This window comes from Pezoporus flaviventris, unplaced genomic scaffold, assembly GCF_033815535.1.
Source record: "Pezoporus flaviventris isolate CSIRO_AGI_PZ_B2104156 unplaced genomic scaffold, CSIRO_AGI_Pfla_v1 ptg000090l, whole genome shotgun sequence".
Classification (NCBI taxonomy): Eukaryota; Metazoa; Chordata; class Aves; order Psittaciformes; family Psittacidae; genus Pezoporus; species Pezoporus flaviventris.
The window spans coordinates 745,653-772,538 of record NW_026892638.1 but is presented as its reverse complement, the minus strand read 5'-3'; the positions used below and the strand labels follow the sequence as shown (position 1 = coordinate 772,538).

At 40.7% G+C, this 26,886-nt stretch overlaps 1 protein-coding gene across 2 annotated transcripts in view; it reads right to left on the bottom strand.

The window, feature by feature from the left end:
• TNPO1 (transportin 1) overlaps positions 1–21,784 on the bottom strand; it is a 65,815-nt gene extending 44,031 nt beyond the window's left edge. For both annotated transcript variants that reach the window (XR_009747303.1, XM_061475865.1), the window contains exons 1-3: positions 21,653–21,784; positions 21,325–21,438; positions 17,534–17,609 (exon numbers count right to left, since the gene is read on the bottom strand). Coding sequence is in view for 1 of the 2 variants with exons in the window: in XM_061475865.1 (XP_061331849.1) it covers positions 17,534–17,609; positions 21,325–21,429 (181 nt within the window). In the remaining variant the exon portion in view is untranslated. The remainder of the gene's footprint in view (positions 1–17,533; positions 17,610–21,324; positions 21,439–21,652) is intronic.
• Between the last annotated feature and the right edge of the window lie 5,102 nt (positions 21,785–26,886).

The window sequence follows — 26,886 nt, the reverse complement described above, 5'->3', positions numbered from 1 at the left end:
CTCAGACAGGGACTCTGTTACAATGTGTGGATGACCTATTAATTGCTACAAAACAAAAGAATGTGTCTAGTGGACAGTGGGATTATTAAATTTTCAGGGACTGAATGGTTTTCGGGTATCCAAACAACAGGATCAACTAATACAAACCCGAGTTTCCTACCTAGGATATGAAAGAAGAGGAGGACAGAGAGAACTTGGAATTGCTAGAAAAGAAGCCATTTGTCAAACTCCACGACTGTCAACTGTCAAGGAACTCTGGACATCCCTGGGAATACCCAGATGGTGCAGACTTTGGATCCATGATTATGGTGTTCTGGTAAGACCACTGTATGAACTATGAAAAGGAAATCCTCCCTCTTTAGAATGGACTGATTCAGCAGAGGAGGCTTTTAGAAATTTAAAAACGGAGCTAATGAGAGCTTCAGCTCTGTGACTTCTGGATGTGACTAAACCCTTTTGGCTATATTCCTGTGAAGAACAGGGAATAGCTTTGGGGGTCCTTGCTCAGAAATTAGGACCCTATAAAAGCGCAGTGGCGTATTTTTCAAAACAGCTGCATGAAGCGAGCAAAGGATGGCTGGGATGCCTAACGGCTGTGGCAGCAGTTGTCATGAATATTGAAGAGGCTCACAAACTCACACTGGGACAAAAGATCACTGTATCAGTGTCCCATGTTGTATCAGCAGTCCTGGAACAGAATGGAGCGCACCAGTTATATCCTTCACTTTTTTTAAAATACCAGGCTACTCTTGTGGAACACGATGACATAGAAATTGTGGTCACTAATGTTCTGTATCCGTTTTGCAGGAAGAATCAGCAGAACCACCAACACATGACTGCTTGGCCACTATAGAGACTGTATATTCAAGCCTACCAGATTTGAAAGAAAAACCTCTGGAACATGTTGACTCTTGGTTTACTGATGGTAGTAGTTTCATGAAAAATGGTGAATGGAAGGCAGGATATGCCGTTACCACCACTTCACAGGTAGCAGAAGCTAAACCTTTACCTGCAAACACCTCTGCCCAAAAGGCAGAAACAATAGCCTTAACGAGAGTCCTGGAATTGGCTAGAGATAAAATAATAAATATTTGGACTGATTCTAAATATGCATTTGGTGTGGTCCATACACATGGTGTCATCTGGAAAGAATGAGGACTTTTGAACACACAAAGGAAACAGATTAAACATGCTACAGAAATTCTACAGCTACTGGAAGCTACCTGAGGAAGTATCCATTATGTATTGTAAAGGGCATCAACAAGCTGACTCTACTCAGGAAACTGGAAATAACTTGGCCGATTTTGAAACCAAACGAGCAGCTGAATAATCTAAAATCATGTCCTTAATCCCTGAGGGCAAACTAACAATTGAGAAATCTCAACCTATATATTCAAAAGAGGATAGAAAGTTAACTGAAGATCTGAAAGGACAGGAAAACAAAGAGGGCTGCGTTCAGATACCTGATGGGTGAATTGTAATTCCCTATAATCAACTCTGGAAGCTAGTTCAGGAGGAACATAATAAAACTCATTGGGGTAGCAACTCTTTCTATAAACATTTAGACAAATGAATTGTAGGAAGGAATCTATACACCATAGTTCAACTAGTGACAAAACAATGTCAGCTCTGTCTTAAGAATAATCCTAAAACTGAAAATAGAAATCAAATAGGGACAACTGGGAGAGGAAGTTATCCAGGACAGCAGTGGCAAATAGATTTTTCTGAATTACCAAGAAAAGGAGGCTACCAGTATTTGTTGGTGTTAACAGATACTTTTTCAGGGTGGCCAGAAGCATTCCCTTGTAGAATAAATAATGGAAGACAAGTAATTAAAACATTATTAAACGAGGTAATACCTCATTTTGGAGTACCAGCAGCAATTTCTTCTCACATTTTAGTGCAAAATTGTTACAAGAAATTAGCAAAAAAAATTAGAAATTGATTGATCGAACCTACAGGACCCCTACGTATAAAACTGCGTTGGTTATAATCTGGACTTTATGATAATCAGCATACAAGCTTGGGACCAAAATTTATACCTGAAATTAATGCACAGTGCTACTAAAGTTTTTAACTGTAGTGACTGTTGGGTGTGTGCACAGTTGCCTAAATCAGGAGAAAATCCAAACTTTCCATTAATTGGCGTTTCAATTCCCTGCACTATCTCATGGACAAATTTGTGGGTGAACACCAGCAATCTATGTCCAAGCGAAAAGTTAAAACTTGAGATAGTTAATCCTAATCCAAGTAGAAAATATTATACCTGTGTACAAAAGTGTATTACACCAGGAACCAGAGTAGATTATGTTTGTTTAAATGCCACAGGTGTAGGTAACTATTCAAATTGCAATCACACTATTAATACAGATGGTATCGTAGTCCAGTGGTGGGCCATTCCTGAAGGGAAAGGATGGTATTGGTTATGTAGAGAAAATCCTTATAAGACTCTACCCCCCAGTTGGAAGGGGGCATGCACTTTAGGTGCTGTGGTACCCAATCTTACTATTATTGACATATATCTTTCTGGAACCTGGGTTAGAAGTTTTTGTTAAATGGACCAAGCAAGGGTTTAACCCTATTACCGAATGGCACACCACATTTCATGATTTTGTGAGATGGCTAATTCCACCTTTGGCAGCAAGTGAATTAGAGAAGGCAATTATAAATATCTCAGCAACCAGACAGGAAACAGAAAGTAAAACTATTGATACAATCTAAGCAGAACAAAAAGAGACAACTAGCCTATCTAAACTGGTATTACAAAACCGAATGGCTCTAGACATGTTACTGGCTTCACAAGGAGGAGGAGTTTGTTCCATAATCAATGAGAGCTACTGTTCCTATATAGATCAAAGTGGCAAAATTGAAACAGATCTGGAGGAACTTGGAAACAAACTAAAATATTTCATGAAATGACCAATGATGATACCTCTTGGGGTTTTGAAGAAATATGGAAAAAGTTAACTTCATGGTTAACTAATCTCCCCTGGTTGAGGCAACCGGTTGCAGGAATATTAATTCTTTCAATACTGATTACTTGTGGTAGGATACAATGTTCCTTCTGGTGTTGTAAACGATCTATGATAAATTATGAGGATTGGAAAAGGAATGAAATCAAGCATCAAGTAGAAACAGGAAACTACTTCAAAAAGACTCTAAATTGTAATGCCGATATATAAAATATTGCAAAAAAATTTATAAAAAGAACAGAAAAAGGGGGATTTGAGATTAGAAGGCACAAAAATCACAAGATAAAATATAAACCTTTGTAAATAAGTAGAATCAGTTTTGGGTAGCATTAAGTTTGATAGCTTTGTAGCAGTAGCAATGGAAAATAACTGAGGTACATGTTTCACAGAAAAAAAATAGTAGAGTGCAGCTACAGAACATAATTAGAACTCTTGTATAAGATAAATCGTTGTAGTTGGCGTAGTTTTAGGTCCTTATGACCTTAGTACAAAAATAAGTGTAAGAAAAACAGGATAGAAAAACAGGATGTGTGGATGGGGAGTACCTGGGACTGTCCAGGATGGGCTGCAGCTAAACTAACTGGTAAGTAGAAGGACAGGGTGATTTCTATGTCTGCAGTGTTACCGAGCCAATTAAGCTGGTATAAATATTATCTACTGCGCGTGCTTCAAAGGCTACCAAAGTGATGAAGGCTGCTGGAAGAAGTAAATGACTCTCAGAGACCACCACCACATTTCTGTACGCATGTGGGGAAACTTTCTGGAAAAATGACGTAATTCATACGCAGCCGCATGAATATGCATGTATGTACGTAATGAACATGCATGCACAGTGACTATATAAAGATGGCTTGTTTAGCAATACGGGAACACATGTTAGGTGAAGCTATGCCCCATGTCTCCCAGTGCCACAATAAAGAATACCTGTCAGCTTCAACTTTGTTGGCGAGTTCCTGGAGATTTCTCCAAATCAAAATACCCACAAACTTCCAAACAATATAAAACCAAAAATCATTTCACTTGCACAGCTCTGCATTTCAAGGGCCAACAACTTTTCTGGGAGAGTGGAGAAGGAGGGAAGAAAGGGTTATTATTTTAAATAAAAATATTAAAGACTGGATGAGTGGACAAACTTCTCAACTACAGAATTTAGCAGTGAGACCAGACAAGTGCTACTCTACTATTACTTGGCAAATCAAATCACGTAATTTTTAAACTTTGCTTCAACTTTTGAAGTACCACTAAAGACCATGTGGAAAATGACCTAAAAGAGTTCTGACTTGAACTACTGATCAGTCAATCTCAGGTTTGCCTGAAGCACTCTCCCAGTTAAAAGTAAAATCTCTGCATAAACTCTTACACCAATATAGTTATGTCAAACTCTGAATGCTTTACATAATTATAATCCATTGACAGGTATATACATCTTGGAAGAATCCAGTCCTCCATAAATGATTATTAAGATTCAAAGTTGTACCTGGAGAGTAAGGAAGCAAAAGAAGTTTGACTTTAAAACCCTTACAAGCCACAATAAATCATTGTCAGCAGCCACAGTTAAGATCAGAATACACTAGTTACTCCTTTTGTATCAGCCAAGAATATCTTCTTGGGGTGAAAGAAGTCAGAATGCCAACCAAAGGCTGATTAGAATATGGTACATCAACGAGAATTTGTACAAGCTCCAGCATGAAAACATTGAACAGTGCATTAAGGAAAAACATTAATCCTTTAGAATGCCTGGTTACAAATACAAAACGAACAAGGCAACAGCTTCCATTTAAACAAGCAGAGATACTATTATGTCTCTTCTGTGTCAGAAATAGGCAGATTAGCCACCTGGTTTAGATAAAAATCAAGGTCGCATTAAGGTGAAACTTCAGCAACATTTTTTTTCTTCATAAATAGCAGCATGAAACATCTTAAATCCATTGCTTTAGCCAAGAAAGACTTCTCCTCATAGCAAGTGTTTTTTCCCACAGACCTGCAACAAAGATTCCACAGGACTGATTCATAGTAAAAGTCACATCTCTGACAAATGAAAAAGAATTCATGGAGCAAGAAAAAGATTAAAAACAAACAGCAAAACCAATTATCACCATAGTGAGACGTGACAAGCAGAAATCACACAGAACTTAAGTGCTAAACAAATAACAATCATTTGAGCTTGAGATGTAGCACAGAATCTGATACTCAGGCATTTAGAAGAAAACCCAGGCATTAAAAAAGAACAACAGTGCTCTGCACCGCAGCCGGGGAGAATGGTCCTGCTTGGAGCCTCTGGCAGAAAGCTCCAGGGGAGACTCGAGGTCAATCCCTCGGATTTTGGAGTCCGTGATACAGAGGATCCAAGGCCAGCTATACCCCAATTGAAAAGAGATACTGGCAGCCTATGAAGGAGTTTGAGCTGCTTCAGAAGTGACTGGCACTGAAGCACAGCTCCTCCTGGCACCCCAGTTGCCTGTGCCGGGCTGGATGTTCAAAGGCAGGGTCTCTCCTACACATCATGCAACTGATGCTACATGGAGTAACTGGGCTGCACTAATTACACAATGAGCTCAAATAGGAAAACCCAGTCATGCAGGAATTCTAGGAGTCACCATGGATGGGCCAGAGGGCAAAGATTTTGGAATGTCACCAGAGGAGGAGGTGATGCGTGCTGAAAAGGCCCCATCATACAGTAAACTGTCAGAAAGTGAAAAGAAATATGCCTTGTTTACTGATGGGTCCTGCCATATTGGGGGAAAGCATCGGAGATGGAAGGCAGCTGTATGGAGTCCTCAACAACAAGTTGCACAAACTGCTGAAGGTGAGGGTGAATTGAGTCAGTTTGCCGAGGTGAAAGCCATCCAGCTGACCCTGGACATTGCTGAACGAGAAAAGTGGCCAGTACTTCATCTCTATACTGACTCATGGATGGTGGCAAATGTCCTGTGGGGGTGGTTGAAGCAATGGAAGCAGAGCAACTGGCAACGCAGAGGGAAACCCGTCTGGGCTGCTGCACTGTGGAAAGATATCGCTGCCTGGCTGCAGAACCTGGTGGCGAAAGTATGTCATGTAGGTGCTCATGCACCCAAGAGTTGGGCCACTGAGGAACACCAGAACAACCAACAAGTGGATAAAGCTGCTAAGATTGAAGGGGCTCAGAGGGACTTAGATTGGCAACATAAGGGTGAATTATTTTTGGCCTGGTGGGCCCATGGCTTCAGGCCATCAGGGCAGAGATGCAACATATAGATGGGCTCCTGATCGAGGGGTGGACTTAACAATGGACACTATTGCCCAGGTTATTCATGAGTGTGAAACATGTGCTGCAATTAAGGAAGCCAAGTGGTTAAAGCCTCTCTGGTATGGAGGACAATGGCTGAAGTACTAGTATAGGGAGGCCTGGCAAACTGATTGTATCACTCCCACCAACCCACCAAGGCAAGTGCTATGTCCTTACCATGGTGGAAGCAACCACCGGATGGCTGGAAACGTATGCTGTGCCCCACCCCACTGCCCAGAACACTATCCTGGGCCTTGAGAAACAGATTTTGTGGCGACAGGGCACCCCAGAGAGAACTGAGTCAGACAATGGGACTCATTTCTGGAACAATCTTATAGACACTTGGGCCAAAGAGCATGGCATTGAGTGGGTATATCACATCCCCTACCATGCACCAGCCTCTGGGAAAATCGAACGGTACAATGGGCTGTTAAAAACTGCACTGAGAGCAATGGGTGGTGGCACTTTCAAACACTGGGATACACACTTACCAAAGGCCACCTGGTTGATCAACACCAGACGATTTGCCAGCAGGGCTGGCCCAGTCCAGTCAGAAATTTTACATACTGTAGAAGGGTATAAAGTTCCTGTGGTGCACATAAAAAATTTGCTGGGGAAGACAGTCTGGGTTATTCCTACTTCAGGTAAAGGCAAACCCAGCCGTGGGATTGCTTTTGCTCAGGGACCTGGATATACTTGGTGGGTAATGCGGGAAGATGGGGAAGTCCGATGTGTACGTCAAGGGGTTTTGATTTTAGGAGAAAACAGCCAATGAACTCAATTGTATGCCGTTGCCTGCTATGTAGCACTTTTATAGCCCACCTACTACATGTCTTCAGGTCACCAGTGGCTGGCCCTGACTTCCCTCTGACCATCATCCCAACAATGACGAAAGCAGACAAGCTCAGCAGTGACCAGGCAAGTTCTGCAGTGTCAGCAGCAGAAAACAGTCTAACACTGCACAGTCTCTCCTGCTCTGAAAGACTGTTACAAGAGATGAAGTCCAACATAATGGATCGGATGAATTCAGCAGCTTTATAGAGACTGGTCCATGCACTAAGGAATGATACCTCTCTCTCTTTGTGTGTGGGTGGATGTATATACATGTGTATATATATGTGTGGGTGGATATATATATGTAAATATATATATGTATGAGACGAGTTATGCTATATTGAAAAATGTGAGATCCGAGCATGATGTGAATGGTATGGAAAAAGGGGTGAATACTGTCCTGTGTTCAGCAGTAGCAGTCATTTTTCTCCTTCTTAGTAGCTGGTGTAGTGGGTCAGCAGGTGGAATTCTTTTGATTCTCCTCCCCATCCCTTCGGGAGCAGAGGGAGAAAGAAAGTAGGGGGAAGGGAATGAGCGAGCAGCCGCATGCTTCCAAGTTACTGGCTGGGCTTAAATGACAACATACACAGATATCAATTATTTTATGACTACTGCAGTGCTTTTAAGAACTAGAGTGTGTCCTCATACATCTATATTTTTTCTCTAATAAGGGTTTGTATGATATATGGTGCACATGTAAAAGCAACAATGTTTTCATAGCTCACCTGAAAGTCCCGGTTAGCATTTGTTTCACCATGCCTTTTCATCCTCTCTTCCTTAGAGCCTAAATTCCTAGATGGCTAAAAGAACTGAGCGACTGGGATGAGGGTTACATTATCCATTCACAGACTGTGATAAAGCGTCTAGAACACAGCTGTATTCTGCCCTATTACTCTTATGGTACTGGCAACTTTAAAAGCTAGGGTGAGATTAGCAACTGTAAAAGCTAGGGTGAGACTTTTTCTAAAGAACTGCTCTGTCTGTTGATTTCAGTTGTATAGCTGTTAAGACTTTTTCAGAAACAGAAAAAAAGTTCTCCTTTGTGTAACTACTGGTATGGATTTAATAATACAAAATGTGATTAAAAAAAAAATCATGAAGTGTTACTGTTACACATGAAGAGTTCTGATCCATTACTGAGTGACTGGCTCTCTTAGAAGAGCTAAAACAAAAAAAAATAAGGATCCCAGCAGAGCAGTGTCAGATAGGAAGTACAAGATCAGTAATTTCTTCCATCCAAACATATAAGAATACAGTAGAGACACCGTCATGAGCTTCCTAGAAGAAAAAAATCCTATTTTTTTTTTAATTTCTTTTTTTAATGTTTAAGTAACCTTCAGTATAACAATACAAACCAGTATGGTTTGCTATCATGTCAAAAGCAGGACTGACAATGTTTCAAAACATTTAGTGTATCTGAACACATAAATGACCTTGAAATGTAGTAGCCAGTCTGGAATTAATCAGTGCTCAATTGACTCATGTGAGTCATGGAAAATAATTTGACACAACTGCCTAAGCTTAGGAACATTGGTAAGATACCGAAACAAAGCTGGAAGTGTTTTACTGATGCCGAAACTATGCTTCTGAAGACAGTGTTGTAAATAAAACTGAGATGTGGAAAATATGGAAACGGTGTTGAACTGCTGATCAACCATTACTCTATTGTATTACTTTTAGTTACGGAAATTTCTGCATTCTAACTAATAATGACCACAGGTCAATCAGAATGCCAAAAACTGTACTAATCTACAGAGTGGCAAAACCACAAAAAACTAATCTTCTGGTTTCACTCCTACTTTCAGCTTCTCTATCATATCCCTACAAACTGTCTCAACACCTTTTCTCTCTAATGACATTTTACAGATCACTTCGTGATCTTGCAGTTAAATCCATGGTAGAATTCTACAAGAGTGAAAGAATCCTCACTAAGAAACGGAGATTCAGTGTGATGAGAGTATGATTCACTACAAGATCCCAAACTACATAACCAACACAGGGTACTACTGCAGTTTAAGAACATTTAGAAAATAGAATCGTCCTTCTTCTGTGCTTATTTGTTGGGTTGGGGTGGACAACACTGGGGCCCCCAATACAACAGGGATGTGGACCTGCTCAAGTGAGTCCAGAGGAGGGCTACAGAGATGATCAGAGGGATGGAGCGTCTCCCATGTGAAGATAGGCTGACAGCTGGGCTTCTTCAGCATGGAGAAGAGAAGGCTCTGTAAGACCTTTTAGCAGCCTTCCAGTACCTAAAGGGACTTACAAGAAAGCTGCGGAGCGACTTTTTACAAGGGCCTGTAATGACAGGAAAAGATTTAGTTTAGATATCAGGAAGAAATTTTTTATCCTGAGGTTGGTGATACACTGGCACAAGTTGCCCAGAGAAGCTGTGGCTGCCCCATCCCTGGAAGTGTTTAAGGCCAGGATGAATGGAACTTTTAGCAACCTGGTTTATTGGAAGGCACCCCTGACTGTGGCAGGGGGGTTGGAATTAGAGGATCTTTAAGTTCCCTTCCAACTCAACCCGTTCTATGATTCCATGACAAGGACCTTTGCATTAAGTGCACAGGGAAAGAAACTGAGCTTCCCATTATAGAAAAGGAAGAAATGAGTTTAAAATGCTTTGCAAAAGCAGTAGTAATGCATAGCCTCAAACATGGCATCAAGATGCGCTTTTACATGGCTTTTGTAAAGATACTCAGTGCTGGTGCTGGGCACAAATGCCATGCGCACTGTTATTGTTGGCATTGGAAAATACTTGATCATTTTCTGTGTTCCACTCCCTTTTTGCATTAAAGAAAAGGTGCTTCCCCTTGCACATGAAAAGTGGTAACAGGCATTCTTTTATAAGGCTAGACCTGACTTTATGAAAGTGGTCAGATATCAACTGCTCCTGCCCCAGCACTGCAAGATAACAAACGCATTGAAACAGTTTTGTCATCCTAATGCCTCAAAGTAAGGTCACTTTCAGAAAATCTAGAAAAAGGTGGTGATGCTACTTCCTAAAAGCCATCACAGTCTAAATCAGACACCTGCACGTAGCCTCATAAGTAGGAGGCACCATTTTTTCAGGTAGGAGGCACCTCAGAACTGTATGAAGTAGTATTGTTTGGCAGTCAGAAACGCCTTTATAAATCACACCAACATTTCCCCTTTTTGTAGGAAAAGACTATGTAGGGATGCTTGATACTTGGCATTTTAAGTACACTTGAATTTGACATGAGAAACAATCAAACACCACTAAGTAGCAGAGTCTGACTTCAAAGCATACAAAGAAAGACCTCTTAGAGCAGACTACATACAGCTCATAAGATGCACTAAGACTTCAAATAGCTGGCTAAATACCTCCAACTTATTTCCAAAAAGTCATATTCATTGTGAGTCCAAACCAGACCTTACCAAAGGTTACGTGAACTTCTGAAAAAAAGGCATAGCAAAAAATCCCTAGAGTTTGATAACCTTAAGAATCAAGGGAAAACTTAAAAAACACCCTTTTTCTCCATAAACTACTTGAGAGAAAATATATTCCAAGACCGAACCCCAAAATGCTTACAGTGACCAACACTTTCAAAGAACCTAAACCAATGCTAATAAGTACATGAGGACATTAGGCTAATTAACAGGCAAAAACACTCCAAAATTGCCTGGGAGGACCCTCAGCAAAGCACAGAGCATGAACTTGCCAGCATACACAGGACTCCTTAGGTGGCTTTCTTGCAGGAACCTGGAAACAGATATCTCCAGGCGTGTGATGGTCTTCTCTGGAGATAGGTGAATTTCCGTGCAGCAGCCACAGACTCTTCTAGAGTATTTACCTGAGGAGCACTCTATATGCTGGTGAAAGTCTGCCCCATGTAGATCCCTGGAAGTTCCCCCAGGCACCTTCTGAAGTGTTTGCTTCCTCTGGAGACATGTGAATTCCCAGGTAGCAGCACTAGATTCCTCCAAGGTAGCTACCTAAGGAGTTTCGTTGATGTTAAAGGCAATTCCATTCCTGTGAGTTCCCCATGACCTTGTGTAGGCATCTCCAGAAGCACTTTTGTCTCTTCTGGACACAACTGAATTCCCAGGTAGCAGCTCCAGACCCTTCTAAGGTAACTTATCAAAGACCATTATGTATGCTGGGCAAAGATTCATGCCCAGTAGCAATTTCGGAACTTTTTCTACGATCAAACTTGTTTTTTACTTATTCTTTTTCAATAATTTCTTTGTATGGACCTCAGGGATAAGGAAAGAGATAATACTGGAGATCCCACACTCTGATTCTGGATGCTCAGAATAAGGACCTTCAGGAAAGCATTCCTGAAGCATTGAATCACATAACACAATGCACTAGATAACTTCAAAGTTTTTTCAAGAACTAAAATAAATAAGCAAGCAACCCACTTCTTACATTTCGTATGTATGCCATACAACTTCCTAGGAAAAGCCTTTCCCTTATATCTCCACTACAGTATCCCTACAGAAGCACCGAAAGGAAGAATTAGCTATCACACAGGGAAAACCATGGATTTTTTAGTAATCTATCAAAACTCATTATCTCAAAACTTGTTTTCCCTTAAGATATTTATGCACCTCCATTACTTCATGTATTGATTACTAAATCTTAGTCAGGATTAATTTCTTTTTGTACGTAACTTAAAGGAAAATTTTTTTGCTGTTGCTTAAGTAGGACACTTCCTATGTTATGCAGCATTTTAAAGTGTAAGGGTACATTAATCTGTCTTCTGAATTACAATGCAATCAGATTCATGCCTTGTCAGTTAATCTGAGGATACTTACCAAGGACATCATGAGGAATGATGGTATAAGGGGAGGGGCATTTGTTTTAACTGAACAGTTAAAGCTGCTGAACCACTTTTCTGGATTTAACCTATTCAAAGATACCTTCCTGAAACTGGTAGCTAGCAAATTAACATCTGACTTCACACGAAGGTCTTTTTCTTGCTCATCTTGAAATTTCTTTCAAAACCAACATATCATGAACATTCATAATGGAATAGACTCATGAAATCTTCTGTCCATATCAAGTTTAAATTTCAACACTTATCAGAAAACATTCACACCAAACCTACAAGACCACTCTGGATCCCAGTAACAGCTTATAAAAATCAGTTTCAAATTGTCCTTGCAGAGGTAGATGAATTATTAGCATCATGACTACCAGAAAAAACGTTACCATCTGAGCAGACTTCTGCTGAAACAAGAATTTGGGTGGGGGGTGGGGGGAGGAATGTGGAGGGAGGGAGGAGAGAAGAGATGGGGACAGGACCTTCCATCATGGCAATGTTCCATGTCAAAGTAAGGTGCAGTGTGATTGCCTTCTGGTAACATTTCTGTGTTTGTGATTGACTAAGTCATCACATGAACAAGATTAAGAGTTGCAGAGACATTGTTCTATCTTCAACCGGTTTATAGATTCCAAAGCATTTGGAAATAAACTTGAAAGACTACCCTTAAAGCTTATGATAAAAGCAGTATTAAAGTAGTGTTCTCAAACCCATCTCATTCACCTTCAGAGTAAAAGTTCATCTTGAGATTCTGATCCCTGACAGTGACAGCCTTACATCAGGTCATGAGCAATCCACACTGAGATAACTGTTGAGACCAAAGACCAGAGTTTCCACATTAGCATGGGGTGAAGAGTCAGTCACTAAAACACAGTCCCAGATAACAAAGGCTTTGTATAGCTGCAACAGAATACATAACTATGGCTACACATGTCAGGAGAAAGCTACCAGGACCATCATGTATTTGTCTCTGTGTTTTCCCATTAGCCTAGGTCCTACAAAGAGCCCACTGGAGGGAGACAAATGCAAAATTTTACAGAAACCATGCACAAACTAACCATATCCTCTGTTGTCTAAGAAGGATAAAAGGTAGGTCTGAGAATGGAAATGTGCATTTTTGGGAATAAGGATGAGAGTCTGAATCTTAACTAGAATAGACATTATATCAGTAGTTCTGTTCTTTTTCCACCACACAGATTCATTAGGTATGCCAAACCTTACCTAAGAAGTGGTAAGCTTTAACACCACTTCTGTTCTTGCAATTTTTTTCATATAAAACATCTACCAACATGAAGGCTATATTAGGCCAAGCAGAATGTCACATTAAGTCTTGACCTCACATAAAGACTGCTTCCCATTTTGCACTGAGAAGTGTGAAGATAACAAAGAATGGATACATGCAGAAACACAGCAGGAATGGTCTGCGGCAACTACAAAGTCTCAATTTAGTTTCTCCTTACAGAGAAGTATTACCAAATGCAGTAGACTTTGCTCATGCAAGTAGGACCCGTCATGACACAGTATGCTCACACAACCTTGCATCGACAAAATACTACAGCAGGATTGTGACACTCATCATACCCAATGCTACCTAACCAACAAACTGAATTTATGAAGATTAGAGAGTATTCTTGGTGAATAGCAATGGACATCTTTTGTAATTCAGTGCAAGCCAGATGCACCTCTCATTCACAAAATTCGGGATGCTGTGTGAGGTAAAGTATAATAATGTAATTCTGGGTTAGAAATAATAAGAAAACACCAGGGAATTGACGAACTTGTCCTACAATAGGACAATACAGATGATTTAAGAAAGATGCTTTTTTTTGGTCAGCCTATTTTAGTCTGGGGGGTTGCGGCATATCTTATAATCAGTCACACGCCGAAGGTATAAACAAACCAAGGCTTTGATACGGGCAACTTTGGGAACTACATCATTATGATCAACAATGCCTGAAACAAACTCTGAATTTCTGCTTACAATATGAATTGTCTGTATTATGACACTTAGAGGTCCTTCCTCTGACCTGCCTCAGGCTTCAGATGTCTTGGACAACTGCATCAATTACCTTAACTAGACGCTAGAACTAGCCTTTGCAAGACAGCAAGCAAGCTGAAATTAGGATAACACTTTCATCTTTTCCTTCAAGGGAACAGACTTGGACTACAGAAGCAAAAACGTGGACAAGGAAGATTTAGACATATGGCTTGGAACAAAGAAGGGAAGCTGCAGGTAAGCAAGCAGCAACAGAGGCAAAGCTGATACTTCCTTGCAGCACTGGATTATATCAATCAGGCACACATAAAAGAAAGTGATCTGAGAAGCAGCAACATGCACACACTCCAGAAAACAGCTCATTAACAGAACACAGAAGCTTACAAGATTCTGAGCTTAGTTCATGGGACATCAGGGGAAAAACAAAACAAAAAGCCCACACCAAAAAAGAAACCAAAAAAACCCCAAAACAACAGCAAAAAGGAACAACACTAAGGCAGGGCAGTGCCATTACATTACCTGAGAGGTTTTACACCTGCGAAACCAAGAATAGCTATACTAACAGAGCATCTGAACAGTATTTTCAGTTGCAGATAATTTAGTAAACCCAAGCTTCCTTCATTCACATACATTTTAGTTAATCTGGACTCCACCTCACCCAAGGAAGATCTGAACATCATGCTTCCAAGTACACCCTGCAGACTTACACCAAAATCTTTAATGTCTGGGATTGTATTTTACTCCACCAGCCTGCCTACTATCTGACTTCCAGGACTGAATGCTATTTCCTCAACATTTTTTATATTCTGTGATATTTGTAACATTGGGGTTTGTCCAGATTCACAACACTATCTTTAAAAATGTGCACTAATTAAAAGAAAAAGGAAAGAGAAAGTGTTTAAAGGTAAGGCATGTGTATACCAAAGCTACAAGCCAGGCCATACATTTTCACTGATCAAATGGTAGCAGGGCAATACATGCTTCCAGGAAGACCAAAGCTGAACAAGTTTGAACTGATTAATAGAGCCCACAGAATTTAAGAACAAAACCAACAAAACCACTACATATACACAGTAGTTCCACAATAGACCTAGAACCAGCAAGTCACAAGCACAGAAGCCTGATCAAGCTAACACTGGTGAGAAAAAGAACTTAACACTTTTCGCAACTGAAAAGTAGTATGCCTGGTACTAACCCAATCCATGTTTGCTATACATAAGATTTACCTAAGTATCTTAAAGGCAGGCCTCAATGAAACATTCAGCTTTGCAAGCAAAGTCATTTCCTTGCAAAGTTATTTGCCCACAGAGACAAAAAAAACTAAGGCCAAAGATAATTTGGTTCAAAATCTGCTGCAGTAAAATGACACCCATTTTAATCAGCCATTACAAAATTTCCACATTCAGGAGCTGTCACCTAAATGTATCCTTAAGCAGTTTTCTCAGCAGTAGTTCCAGCAGTGGCAAAATCTGGATGAAAGGTTAGTCCCATCTGCTATGAAACCAAGCTCCTTTTATCATGCACTATGAAATCACCTTAAATTTTACTGAATAAACTGACACTGGTGTTGGAAGCTTATTTTCATGGCTCCTTCTGCAGGGATGGTATGGCCATAATAAAAGCATGAACTTCACAGAGCATAAATATCTATGCTATGGTGTGTGATGGAAAGCACGCATTTGTTTCCATAAAAAAAAAAAAAACAAAATAAAGTAAAATAAAATAAATAAAATATTAAGCTTGGCAAAGCTGTAGGCCACTAACAGAACCCTCTTCAGGAGGGGAAAGGAAGGAATACTTTCCCAGATGTACTGAAGACTGTTATCAACCTGATGAGTCCATGACATTTTCCCCTACTGGCACAAAAGAGCTATTAAATGGCAGTTCTAATGGTCACTTTACCTTGCTTAGGCAGGTATAATGAAGGACTACAGACGGCTATTGGCTGGATTCAAAGCAAATCCAACCAACAGTTCTTCCATCATCTCTCATTAGTCTTACCCAAGCAAGGTAACAGGATGTTTAAACTTGGCAAATATTAAAAGTAATAATATTAAAAAATATGAATATTAAAAAGTATTAATATTAAAAAATATGAAAAGTACCAACACCGGATTCACATATAGCACTCTCAATATTGTGCAAATTTCCTGAACTAGAGATAGAAAGTTAAAATACAGTTCCTTTGGAAAAAAGATTATTACTTTGTCACTGATGCAGAAAAAGAGCATTTCTAAAGCAAAAGCTGCTTCTCAGCAGTCTCACAAGAAACCTGTTGTACCTGTGAGAAGTATCACTGCAATTGGATGCTAAACCCCTCCTCTTAGAAGTTAATTTTCTACTTGTCCCCTACTTGCTTGCCTCTTCAACCTGTCAGATCGCTTTTTTTTTCCCTAAGATAAAACACCTTTATAGAACCGTTTTATAATCGTTAACATCTCCTAGTCTTCATCCAATTTCAAACTATTGATATGTCTAAACATTAAGAAGGGTAAAGACTACTGGATAATCTAAGGAGACCTGTTTGGAAGAGAGATTCTGACACATCACTAAAAACATCAGCGTGTAGAACCCTAAGCTTAAGTAGTGAACAGAATGGAGAGGGGGAAATTAGCATCTAAAGCAGAGTTAAAAACAATTTCTTTTTTTTTGTGGGGAGGGGAAGGGGGAAGTGGAACACACTTCTCATCACATACTTTGTACAGACTCCAGATCCCACTAATCGACTCATTCTGCTTTTCATTTTTCTGTTAATGGTGTAAGGCATATGGAGTATCTACACTGGCACCTTGCTCAAAAACTTAACATCCTGATTCAGGCTGATTCAGGTCTTGAAACCCGTCTCTCTTAAATTTCCCCCAGTGCCTTAGTAGATGATCAGAAGACTTCATATGTATCCTATTCTATGATAGAATACACAGAAACACTGGGTTATACTCCAGCCTTTAATTATGAAATCGTACTTTCATCCTCCTCTTTCTTCCTTCCTCCCAAATCTTGACAGAATTTTTTCACTATCATAGACCTCAAAAATTAGTAGCTGTAGTACATTGGAAAAAATCTTCCATACATTCATGATCACTACTAAGGAACTGTCTGGATTTATCAACTAGTAGAGGCTACACAGTATGCTGTATGCAGTCTGGACTAACATTCATAAGAACAGGACAACAGTAAGTAGTCAGTTGATTTCTAACTGTATTTTACTAGAATGAAGACTTCAGAATGAAGACTCTGAGAGACATCATCTTCAGACAACTCTAGAATGTGATCATCAAAATATTTAAGTCTCATTAATAAGGAGATCATTATCATAACTGAATTTAGCAGAACATTTTATAATGTGTATAGTCATGATTCATGAAAATTATTACACAATTTCACTGCAGTCTGATAGAGGTATGATGCTCCCACATTTCTGGGAAGATTTCATAGGACATTTACAATGGAAACTATTCCAAAGTTGAAACTACAAGCACCATTATGTCACCAGATTTTTTTCAACAAAGATTTCTGAGAGGATAAATGAGTTCTACTGACTATGGAGCACAACCAACCAGCAAACTGACTATAGGCATCAGTTTCTCATTTCTTTCAAGCTAAACAAAATAAATTATTTAAAGAAAATGGGGGTGGGGGGGAAGGAGAATAAAACAGTATCTCAAGAACTTACCTTCAGACTTCAACTTAGTAAGAACAAAAATCAGGTAGTTGTTGAAATCTGGATACTGATTGAGTTGTTCTAGTTTCTGAAGAGAGAAAGCGTTAAGGAAAGTTGAATCGTCGTGCACAGCATTTACAGCTTTCTGGATACAAAGATTATTAAATCAATTACACATTGCTGCATTGCTTCAAACAGCGGTGAATATAAGCTCACAATACACAAACTATGAACCATCTAAAAAGTTTCTGTAATTTTTTTAATGAAGCAATTGCTTTCAGTTATGAAGAAATCTGAAAATAAAATAAAATCAAGGGACAGACACAGAAAACAACAGATCCTTAAAAATATTCGTAAAACCACTAAAAGAAGCTTCCTCCTTCCAGTTTTGGATTTCAGTATTTATACTTAGAAGCCCACAAAACCTATGGAATCCACTGAGACACAGTCCCATAATACATTTTTTCCCCTCCACAATAAATAAAAGCATTTCAGTATTAAAATGCAACAACTATGAATTTGATAAGATACTAATTCTAAAACTAGACATATGCTTCTTTACAATGCTAACTAGTCACAGCCTGAGCTTTCAGCAACAGGAGCCTGTTTAATCATAAATGCACAGACAGTTGTACCAAGAAATTCATGCTTATCCCCAGTCTCATTAAAAAAAAAAAACAAAAAACCCACCAACCCCAAAAACCTAAAATGACAAAAATTTCCTCATCTGCAGAAAGAAATTAATTATGTCTCCGAACAGCTGTGAAAGTAGGTAGTTGTTTCACCCAAAATTGTCATTACTTTGGCCCCAAATTTCCCAGTATTTTGACACTGCTTGGCTAGAGCACTGATCTGGCATTCTTCTTGTATCCTGTTCTCACACCCTGGAACTAATAGGTATTCAACAGCAACATTTTAAGGCAGTACAGTGTCACCTCTGAGTTACTAAACACACTACATATCATCAGTATGGCAAACAATCAAGAAAAAGAAGAAGTAAGATTATTTCCTCCACTAGCATTTAACGTGCTGTTTAGCTAAATCGCTAAACATTCAAAGTAGCTAAGCCTTAGCCAAGTACATGTATGTTAGGACCTGATGGCCCAGTAAATCCCTTCCAGTAACTGATCTACTTCCTTCCCATGACCAACAATCAGTGCCTCAATCACAAGCTTAACGAAACTTGATTTTGGATATTTGGGCTGTCTGGATCAAGTACTAACTTTGCTGGAGAAGCCTGCCCTTTTTCTACTTAGCAAGAGTAAAGAGTGCTTATCAGAGTAACAAGCTCCTTTGCTGTGAAACACACAAAAGATGAAATGTAAAGAGGATGGTCAGGGCAGTAATAATAACGGTCAGGAAAAGTAAGACAGAACACTCTACATGGCTCCTAGAAATGAAAAAAACACACATGCAGACATTCTTGTCAAAGATGCCAAGCCAAAGAGCTCCTTCAGTAACAGCCAGGAAGTAAGGTAGCACATTTTAAAACATTTTTCTTCTTCTCCAAGCTTCAGAGACATAATCACCAAAACAGTCAGCCAAACATTACTAACAACTGTGAATTCCAATGGATGAAGTAAGAAGCAGCAGCAGAAGTGAGAAGAACTGAAACAGCAGTATTTAGTGGAAACTGAGTAAGAAAACACTTAGTTGGTCTGGGAATCAAAAAACAGTTTATTAGCCATATTTTCTTGACAACTTCTTCACTCACTTTAATTTTTTTACTCCAAGAAACATCTGATATCTTCATTTGAAAAATATCTGAAGCCTTACTAATTCATAACTTTGTTAATGATAGGTTCTGGCTATAATCCCCCACTTGCTTATATTTGAGTTCTAAGCACTCAAATGTACCAAACCCATCATAAATATTTTAAATCCGAAACCATTAACCACCACCCTGCTTTGGAATGTTACAAGTAGCACTCTACAATACAACAGCCATAAGATATATTTTTTTTTTTAATGGAAGCGATCTCAAAGGACATATATATATGATTTTTTTTAATTGTAGAACATGATCTGCCAAATTCTAGTAAACCACCTTCTCAAACTCATGTATAATACAAAAGTAAAAATGTGCCGCTTCTCTACAGACCAATGTACGAAGACCTCCTTGAAAGCACAGGAATCTCAGCACAGCAGGGAGTTTACCATTTAAAAAGAATTTCAAATATTAGTTAACAGCACTTTTGCTCAATTAATTTTTACTCATCTTCAAGACATACACCATCACCTATACTGCCCTTCCTGCACTTGCATTGCTACTTTTCAATAAGCAAACTACATGCTATTAAGTTACCTGAAGCAGAGCTTTAAAATGTAATTTCACAGTAAAGCTACACTATAAACACTGTTGCTGTAAAAACTTTTGTATTTTAAATACCAAAAAGCACCAGTATAAGTTTGGGGCATTATCAGAACACTCAGACACTTCTGATTTTTCAAAGAAAGCAATAATATCTTAAAAATCTGAAAGAGCTGCAAGAACAAGATGATTGAGATGAATACTACTATCACCTTCCAGGTAAGAGCAGAAGCCTTCCTAAGCTTGACCACATCTGTTACAAAAGCCTACAAGTGAAACAAACTTGGCTTCAAGCTAAGCTCTTAAAATAATGTAAATATACATATACACACATGTACACGTTCTTACCTACTTAAATAAATTCTGCTGCTTTCTGGAGACCTTCAAGCAAGTGTCTTTTTAAAAAATAGGATCAAGATGATAAACTCATATTCTTCAAAGAATTTCAGGACTTCTAATTACACTTACATGGCTAGCTCAAGAAGCAGGCAACAGTAGGTGCCGCCTTTATTTTTCAACACCTATATTTTAATTAGTCTTAATTTAAAATTCTAGTATCTCAATATTTTTTTCCCTAAACCCTTGCTACTTCACTTCCAAAACCAAGAGAGACCTCGGGGAGTAAAACCCCAACAATCCACAGTATCAACACGAAACGTGCTGCAAAGCAGCAAAAGGAGCCACATACAGGAGATTTTCCCCTTCCCGTTAGCTTTAACGAGTGTAATAAGCAGTATTTCAGGCTCCGGCTTCTAGGCATGCAGAAACATACGACGTAGCGAACCGCGCCAGGTCAGAGCCAGCAGGCCAATGAAAGCGCGCAGGCAGCTTTCGTCTCGAATCCCTGCGCCGAATTACCTCGGGAGGCCCCGGCTTTGCCGCGCCGCCTGCTCAGCCCGGGGGCTGCGGGGCACCCCCGGCCGCTCGGTGGGATCCGCCAAGGCGAGGGCCGCGCTCCCGCCCGCCCGAGACTGGGGGCTGGGCGCTGGCGCTGGCCCAGCGTGGGAGAACCCGGGAAAGCGGTTGACACCGGCGGGGCCGTGCCAGAGCCTGGCCTTTAAAAAAAAAAAAAAAAAAAAAGCACCTCCCACCACCAGAAAAATAAAAAGAAAGGGCTGGGGGGCAAAGAAAAAAAAAACAACAAGGAACAAACAAACAACAAAACCAAACCTCAAAGAACCCCACAAAAAAACCAAACCCGCCCCTTGGCTCCAGGCTCGCAACAGGTGCCCGGGCCCCGCAGGGGTAGGGCTACCCCGCGGCCCACAGCCACCCCGACGATTTAAACGCCGCGCCACGGCCTCCCGCTCTGGCTGCGGTTCGGCCCACCGCGCTGTGGCGGCTCCGCAGGCAGGGCAGGGCAGGGCATGCCCGGCCATCGCCGCCGCAGTGCCGGCCCGCCGCCGCGTAGGCCGCACTCGCCGCCCGGGCCTCCCCACCACCCGCTAGGGCCCCCGCTGCCCCCCGCCGCCCGCGCCCCGGACAAGGATACTTGTTGCACCGCTCTCTGCGTGGTGGTGTCCGGGGACTGGGACTCCTTGAGCAGCTGCAGGATCTGCTGGAGCCCCTGCTCGTCAGGCTTCCACTCGTACTCCATCTTGGCTAACTGGAAAACACCAGACAACAGGCGGCCGCGGTTAGCGGTGCGGCAGGGCCCAGGCCGAGGAGGCGGGCGGAAAAGCAGACAGGCCCGAAGGAGGGAGGGAACGGAGAGGAGGGTCACCGCAACGCCTGGCCCGCTCTAGCTCTCAGTCCTGCAGCGCGCACGCCGCCAGCCGCCTGGCCCACCCCCCAGGGCCGCACGGAGGGACGACACCGACCTGCTCCCGCTGTGCTCCGCGCCCAGCAGACTGAGTCACGGCGAATTTGTAATCCGGCCCGCAGAGCTGCCGCGCGTCCTCCTGGGTCCTAGCGCCGGGCACGCCTCCGCCCGCCCGGGCCGCCTCGGGCCCGACGGCGCCGCCGTCAGCCTTTCTCCGGTGCGTCCCACACCGTCAGGAGCCTGAGGACGACAAATCGCGGACCCCTCAATCCCGCCCGCAGGGAAACGGGGCTCTTTCGCCCCAGCCACCCACCGCAGGACAGAGAGGAACCTCCGGCAGCCGCCACAGCCCAGGGGAGAAGCAGCGGCCCAGCCCGGGCTTCTGCGACAGCCGCGGTCGCTCGCCGCAGGGCCTGGCAGTGAGTGGGGAGACTGCGCCAGCAGAGGAGAAGCGGGGGTGCGAGAGCAGACCCAGGAGTCAGGAGCGTGGTACTTGCGTTGCCGTCCGCTGTTCTACGTGATTTGGCTGGGTGCTGAGCAGATCTCAGAGGCTCCAAGTTCCACTGCTAAAGAGGGAACTGGACCAACCACGCAAATAGAGGAAAGGGGGGCAGGGGAGGGAAATTCAGCCATTGAATATTTAGCTTCAATATATATCGAGGAGATCTCAGGTCAAACTTTAGACGTGTGTATATATAAACATGTATACATTGCATTTTATATATGTAGCTAATTTAAAATATTCTACATATGCTAATGGGCAAAATATGAACATATGCTGCTTAAAACCAGCCTGAAAAATGAAAAATGGTAATACCTTGGCTTTTTCAATCCCACTTTTAGTCACCTTGTTTGTAAACACCTGACTGTATGAAAACTAGTTTCACTTTCTGCTGCTTCTGCTGCAGTACAGAATTCAGTATGACTGCTGCACATCACAGCCTTAACAGCTGCTCAGAGGCACTGAGGACAGGAAACACTAGTGTCTCCCAAAAGGTTCATTCCAGGTAATTTGCTGTGTGGCAATTTGTGTCATATACCCAACACTGACAGTCTCAGGTGCTAAGCAGCATCCTGAGCCAACTTCCCTTCTATTACTATGAGCCACTATTCTTGAAGAAGGCAAAATCAGTACTGCAGAGACTCCAGCAAAAAAAGCAAAAGGAGCTGTCACAGGCAACAGGACAGGCAGCATACTTATAATATCTATATACCTGGATAATGAGAACAGTGAAAGAGGGTACTTGATGAGTCAGGAAAGCATGTACACTGGAACAAGAAGCAGGAAATGGCTAAATAGTAGAGAAGTATGCTACACAGCACACAAGACAAAACCAAAAAAGAGAAAAATGTTATTTTAAAAAGCAAAAAATAGAATGTTTCTTAAACTCTTCAATTTAAGCAATTGCTGAAGTTATCACAGGGCTGTTTGGGAGATTACTAGAGCAGCATACCTCTTGAGAGCTTATTGTGCTGAACTGGCTACAAGACAAAGTCAGTAAGGCAGGTGCGTAAAGGTGCACCACCAGTTTTTAGGTAAGGATAGGCACAAGGTTTATACAGCGTTTTTGTGAGCAGGGTGAATCTCTGCTAGTTATGTGGACCCAAGCCATTAAAACTGATGCTAGTGGTTCGCACTGCATGAGGACAGTTCTCCATAGTGAAGCTTGCACAGTTGGAGCAGATGAAAGCTGAGGTCCAAAAAGTCAGGGAAATTCTAACTTGGGCCTCATTTCCCTAACTCCTGCCTTACTAGGAAGGTTGTAGATACTTGATTATCTTTGAGACTTCTGGCCCACTGTCAAGTTTGTTTGAAACTGATTACAGCTTCAGAAGTTATTAGTCAGAAATTACGACACAAGGATTACATTTGTCTGATTTTATCAGGAAACCAACTGCACTAGACAAAAATAATATTAAGTATGAGAAATGAGGGAAGAGACCAGAAAGGAAGGTTGAGAGACAGAACAGGAAAAAGCAGGAAGCAGGCCATGGATCCATAACTACAAAAAAAAATAGGTTTCTTTTCCAGAATTGTGATCAGAATTAAATCTGGCAATATCCTTCTACAGCAGAGAAAAAAAAGGCCTACAAATCAGGAGCATAAATAGGAGCGTCTATAGTTAGTGAGGACATAAAAATGCTTTAGACAATCATCCAAGGTAGATTCCTCCTTAGGATGAATAGGTACCATACTAGAATACTGGACACGTCAATATTGGAGGCAAATAAATCCGTAATGTGATTTGCTCTCCACTGAACATCAGGTTGGTGATGGACTTTTCCTGAGAGTACCTACAGTTGTAACAATGTACCTGCTCTGGAAATCTGCAACACCGTTGCCTCTGAGAAGAACAGCTTTTCTGGCTCCGAGTGGTGGCATTACTGCCCACAATTTCATGGTTTATTTTCCCAAACGTAACGAGTGCTATTTCCTTTTGCAGAAAATGTCTGTAAAAGCCTGCACTATGGAATCCCATTGAGCAGATGAAATAGTACATATGATAACCTGACAGCCTGTAATTCCACTCTTCTGACAGAAGTACATTCCTTATTTAATGAATACCTCTACTCCTCATGTATCCGTTGATCACAGAGGAAAAAGTAATATAGTTTCCATATATACAAAGGCACAAAAATCACCATGCTGCTACAGATAAAATGGATGACAGGTCACAGCATGCACTAACATTTGATGTTTGCTACAACAATTACTAAAGATTTAATGCAAATTAGGTTTACAAACATCAACACATAGGCTTATGTGTAAGTCAGAACTGAAAACCAAGTCTATTACTGTTGTTTGGTTCAGTTATATGACATTGTCAGCTGCAGAAGCAAAAAGCTGTTAAGCTTTCACCAATTTGGAAAACATCAGGAGTGCTTTGAATTCTACTTTAATTGGATGAAACAGCATTCTTATAGTTCATTAAAAGTCCAGCTGATTGAACAAGTGCTAGACACTGCAAAACTACAAAGATCTCTGAATTTAAAATGCCTTTGATCAACTAATCTTCTGGACAAGGATACATTCGGATGCATCATCTCTTCAAACTTGCTGTTACTTCATTTCCACAGCTAGAGATACCAAGTGGAAAAATACTCTGTTGCTAATGATTTGCCCAACTGTAATCACACATGCTAGATACTAAAATTGCAGTACATGTTCTTATTGCTGGGAGTTGTAAAACAATCTGAAACTGAATGAGCAGTTGCATAAGAAAATCGTCACCTCCTGAATTTGTGGCAGAAGATACCAGATCTATCACCTGAAGTATCTAATTGTTAAAACCTCTTAAAACCTCCCACACCTGGTTTGTTTTGTTTGTTTGGGGTTATGGTTTGGTGTGTTGTTTTGGTGTGGTTTTTTTTCCTTCCCTCTTTTCTCTAGGACACAAGCTTCTTCCTCCAAATTTCTCCAAAAGTACTTTGCTTTCCTACATGAAGCATACAAACCTCTGTATTTGTCCAACATACAAGGGATTTTTAAAGGCGCAAGAAATAAAGATTAACTACAGACTGGGAGGTGAAAACTAAATGCTCTACCCTGGGTAACAAGCCGTACTCATTACTGTAACAGACTAAATCTACTGTACAGGGGTGAGTGCATGTGCAAAGTCAGGACTGATTCCCGGGAGTCCAGAGTGTTATTTAAACCTGTCAAATTTCATGTCTAATTCAACATGTGCTTTTTGCCATCTTAAAAATCTTTCAAGCAATATTAGCATCAGGTTCTTATGAACCCTATTCAACTTCCTATTTACAACTGTGGTAAGGTTTCTTAGCTGTAGGAAGCAAAGCAGCTGGTGTCTGATGTAGGGTTTTGATCAAAATTAAGTTTCAGTAACTGATGGTTCAGGCTGTCCCAAGACAGAGATAAAATCAAAATGATACATAGCTTCTAAACCTGTTCCTCATTTACAGAGCAAAACTGAGACTTGAAAATACCTGACAGAAGTAGCAGATATAATTTAAAAATTAAGTATGTATTGACTATGGTTAGAGAACTGATGCTGTATTTGCTCCATCATGGTACAGATTTTTCAAAGTTAGTTTAAGACAGATAGCAAATTACTCAGGAATTTCATTAAATAAACAGAACTTGTAAAGATACTGAGGCCCTTTTACTAGGAGAAAGAAGTAATGAATGCAAGACATTATATATTTATTCGCAAGTATGTTTTGATGCATAAAATGAGAATAATCTGAGGAAAAGACAAGCTACAAACATAAAGCAAAATTAAAACCAAATATACAAAATTAAACTTTTTTGCCTTCTGAATTAGATTATTAAAATCAGTTATTTCACACTGTTTAAGTCAGACCACTGTCTTTTCACAGTACAAATAAGCACCAACTGTAAAGAAATTAGTAGAAGGGATGTCTCAAAAAACCTGAGTCTTCTCCGCTACAAAACTCATCTGCCATTATTAGGAATAGTGTAAGGGTCAAGGCAAAAGTGATATGGGAACACTATGAACTGATTAGTCAGGATTAGGTTTTATTTTTACTTCTTGGCAAAATACCTTGTTCCAAGATGCATAGAATTTAGAATTCAGTGAACTCACATACCTTCCTCACCATTTTTTTTCTGAATACTCAGTGTGTATTAAAACATTCACACACAAAACACACATTAAGACATGCAACTGTCAATGATACTACCATTGTCAGATCTGTCACTGGTGGCAACACTGGTGCTTTGGTGATACTTACAATACTGACAGTAACACTGTAGGCTAAACTGTAATCACTGGTCATTGTCACAGAAGGGTAGTGTATCATTTCCTGAATGGCTGACGAATTTCCTCACTGACTTAAGTGGCTTATCTAAGGCCCTTAAGATGCTGTTGCCTCAAGGAAGTGACAGTGTTTGTGTTTATATTAGTCCCTTCTTGACTCCAGGTATCTGTCATGCACAGGGATAAATAAGAATCATACATGAAATGGCAGACACACAAATGGAAGATGACTTAAAAAGCTTCAGATAGAAATGGGAATTCAATCTTGCATCCTGTGAGCCTAAGTACAGTTGTTTGGCTTTCTCTAATCTCTAATGTCAGATAGATACTCTGATATTACATTCTCCTGGAAAAAAGTGAGGAAATAACTACTGACCTGGAATCGAATTCCCTCCAAAAGAGACAAAGCTATGCATATGATCATCAGTAAGGGGAATTAACTGCTCCAGTCATACTGGCAAACAAAAGGAATGATGCCCTAACCCCCTTAATCAAAAAAGCAACTCTCTTAAGACAAGTAAGCAAATAGGATTTATTTGATCTTACCAAG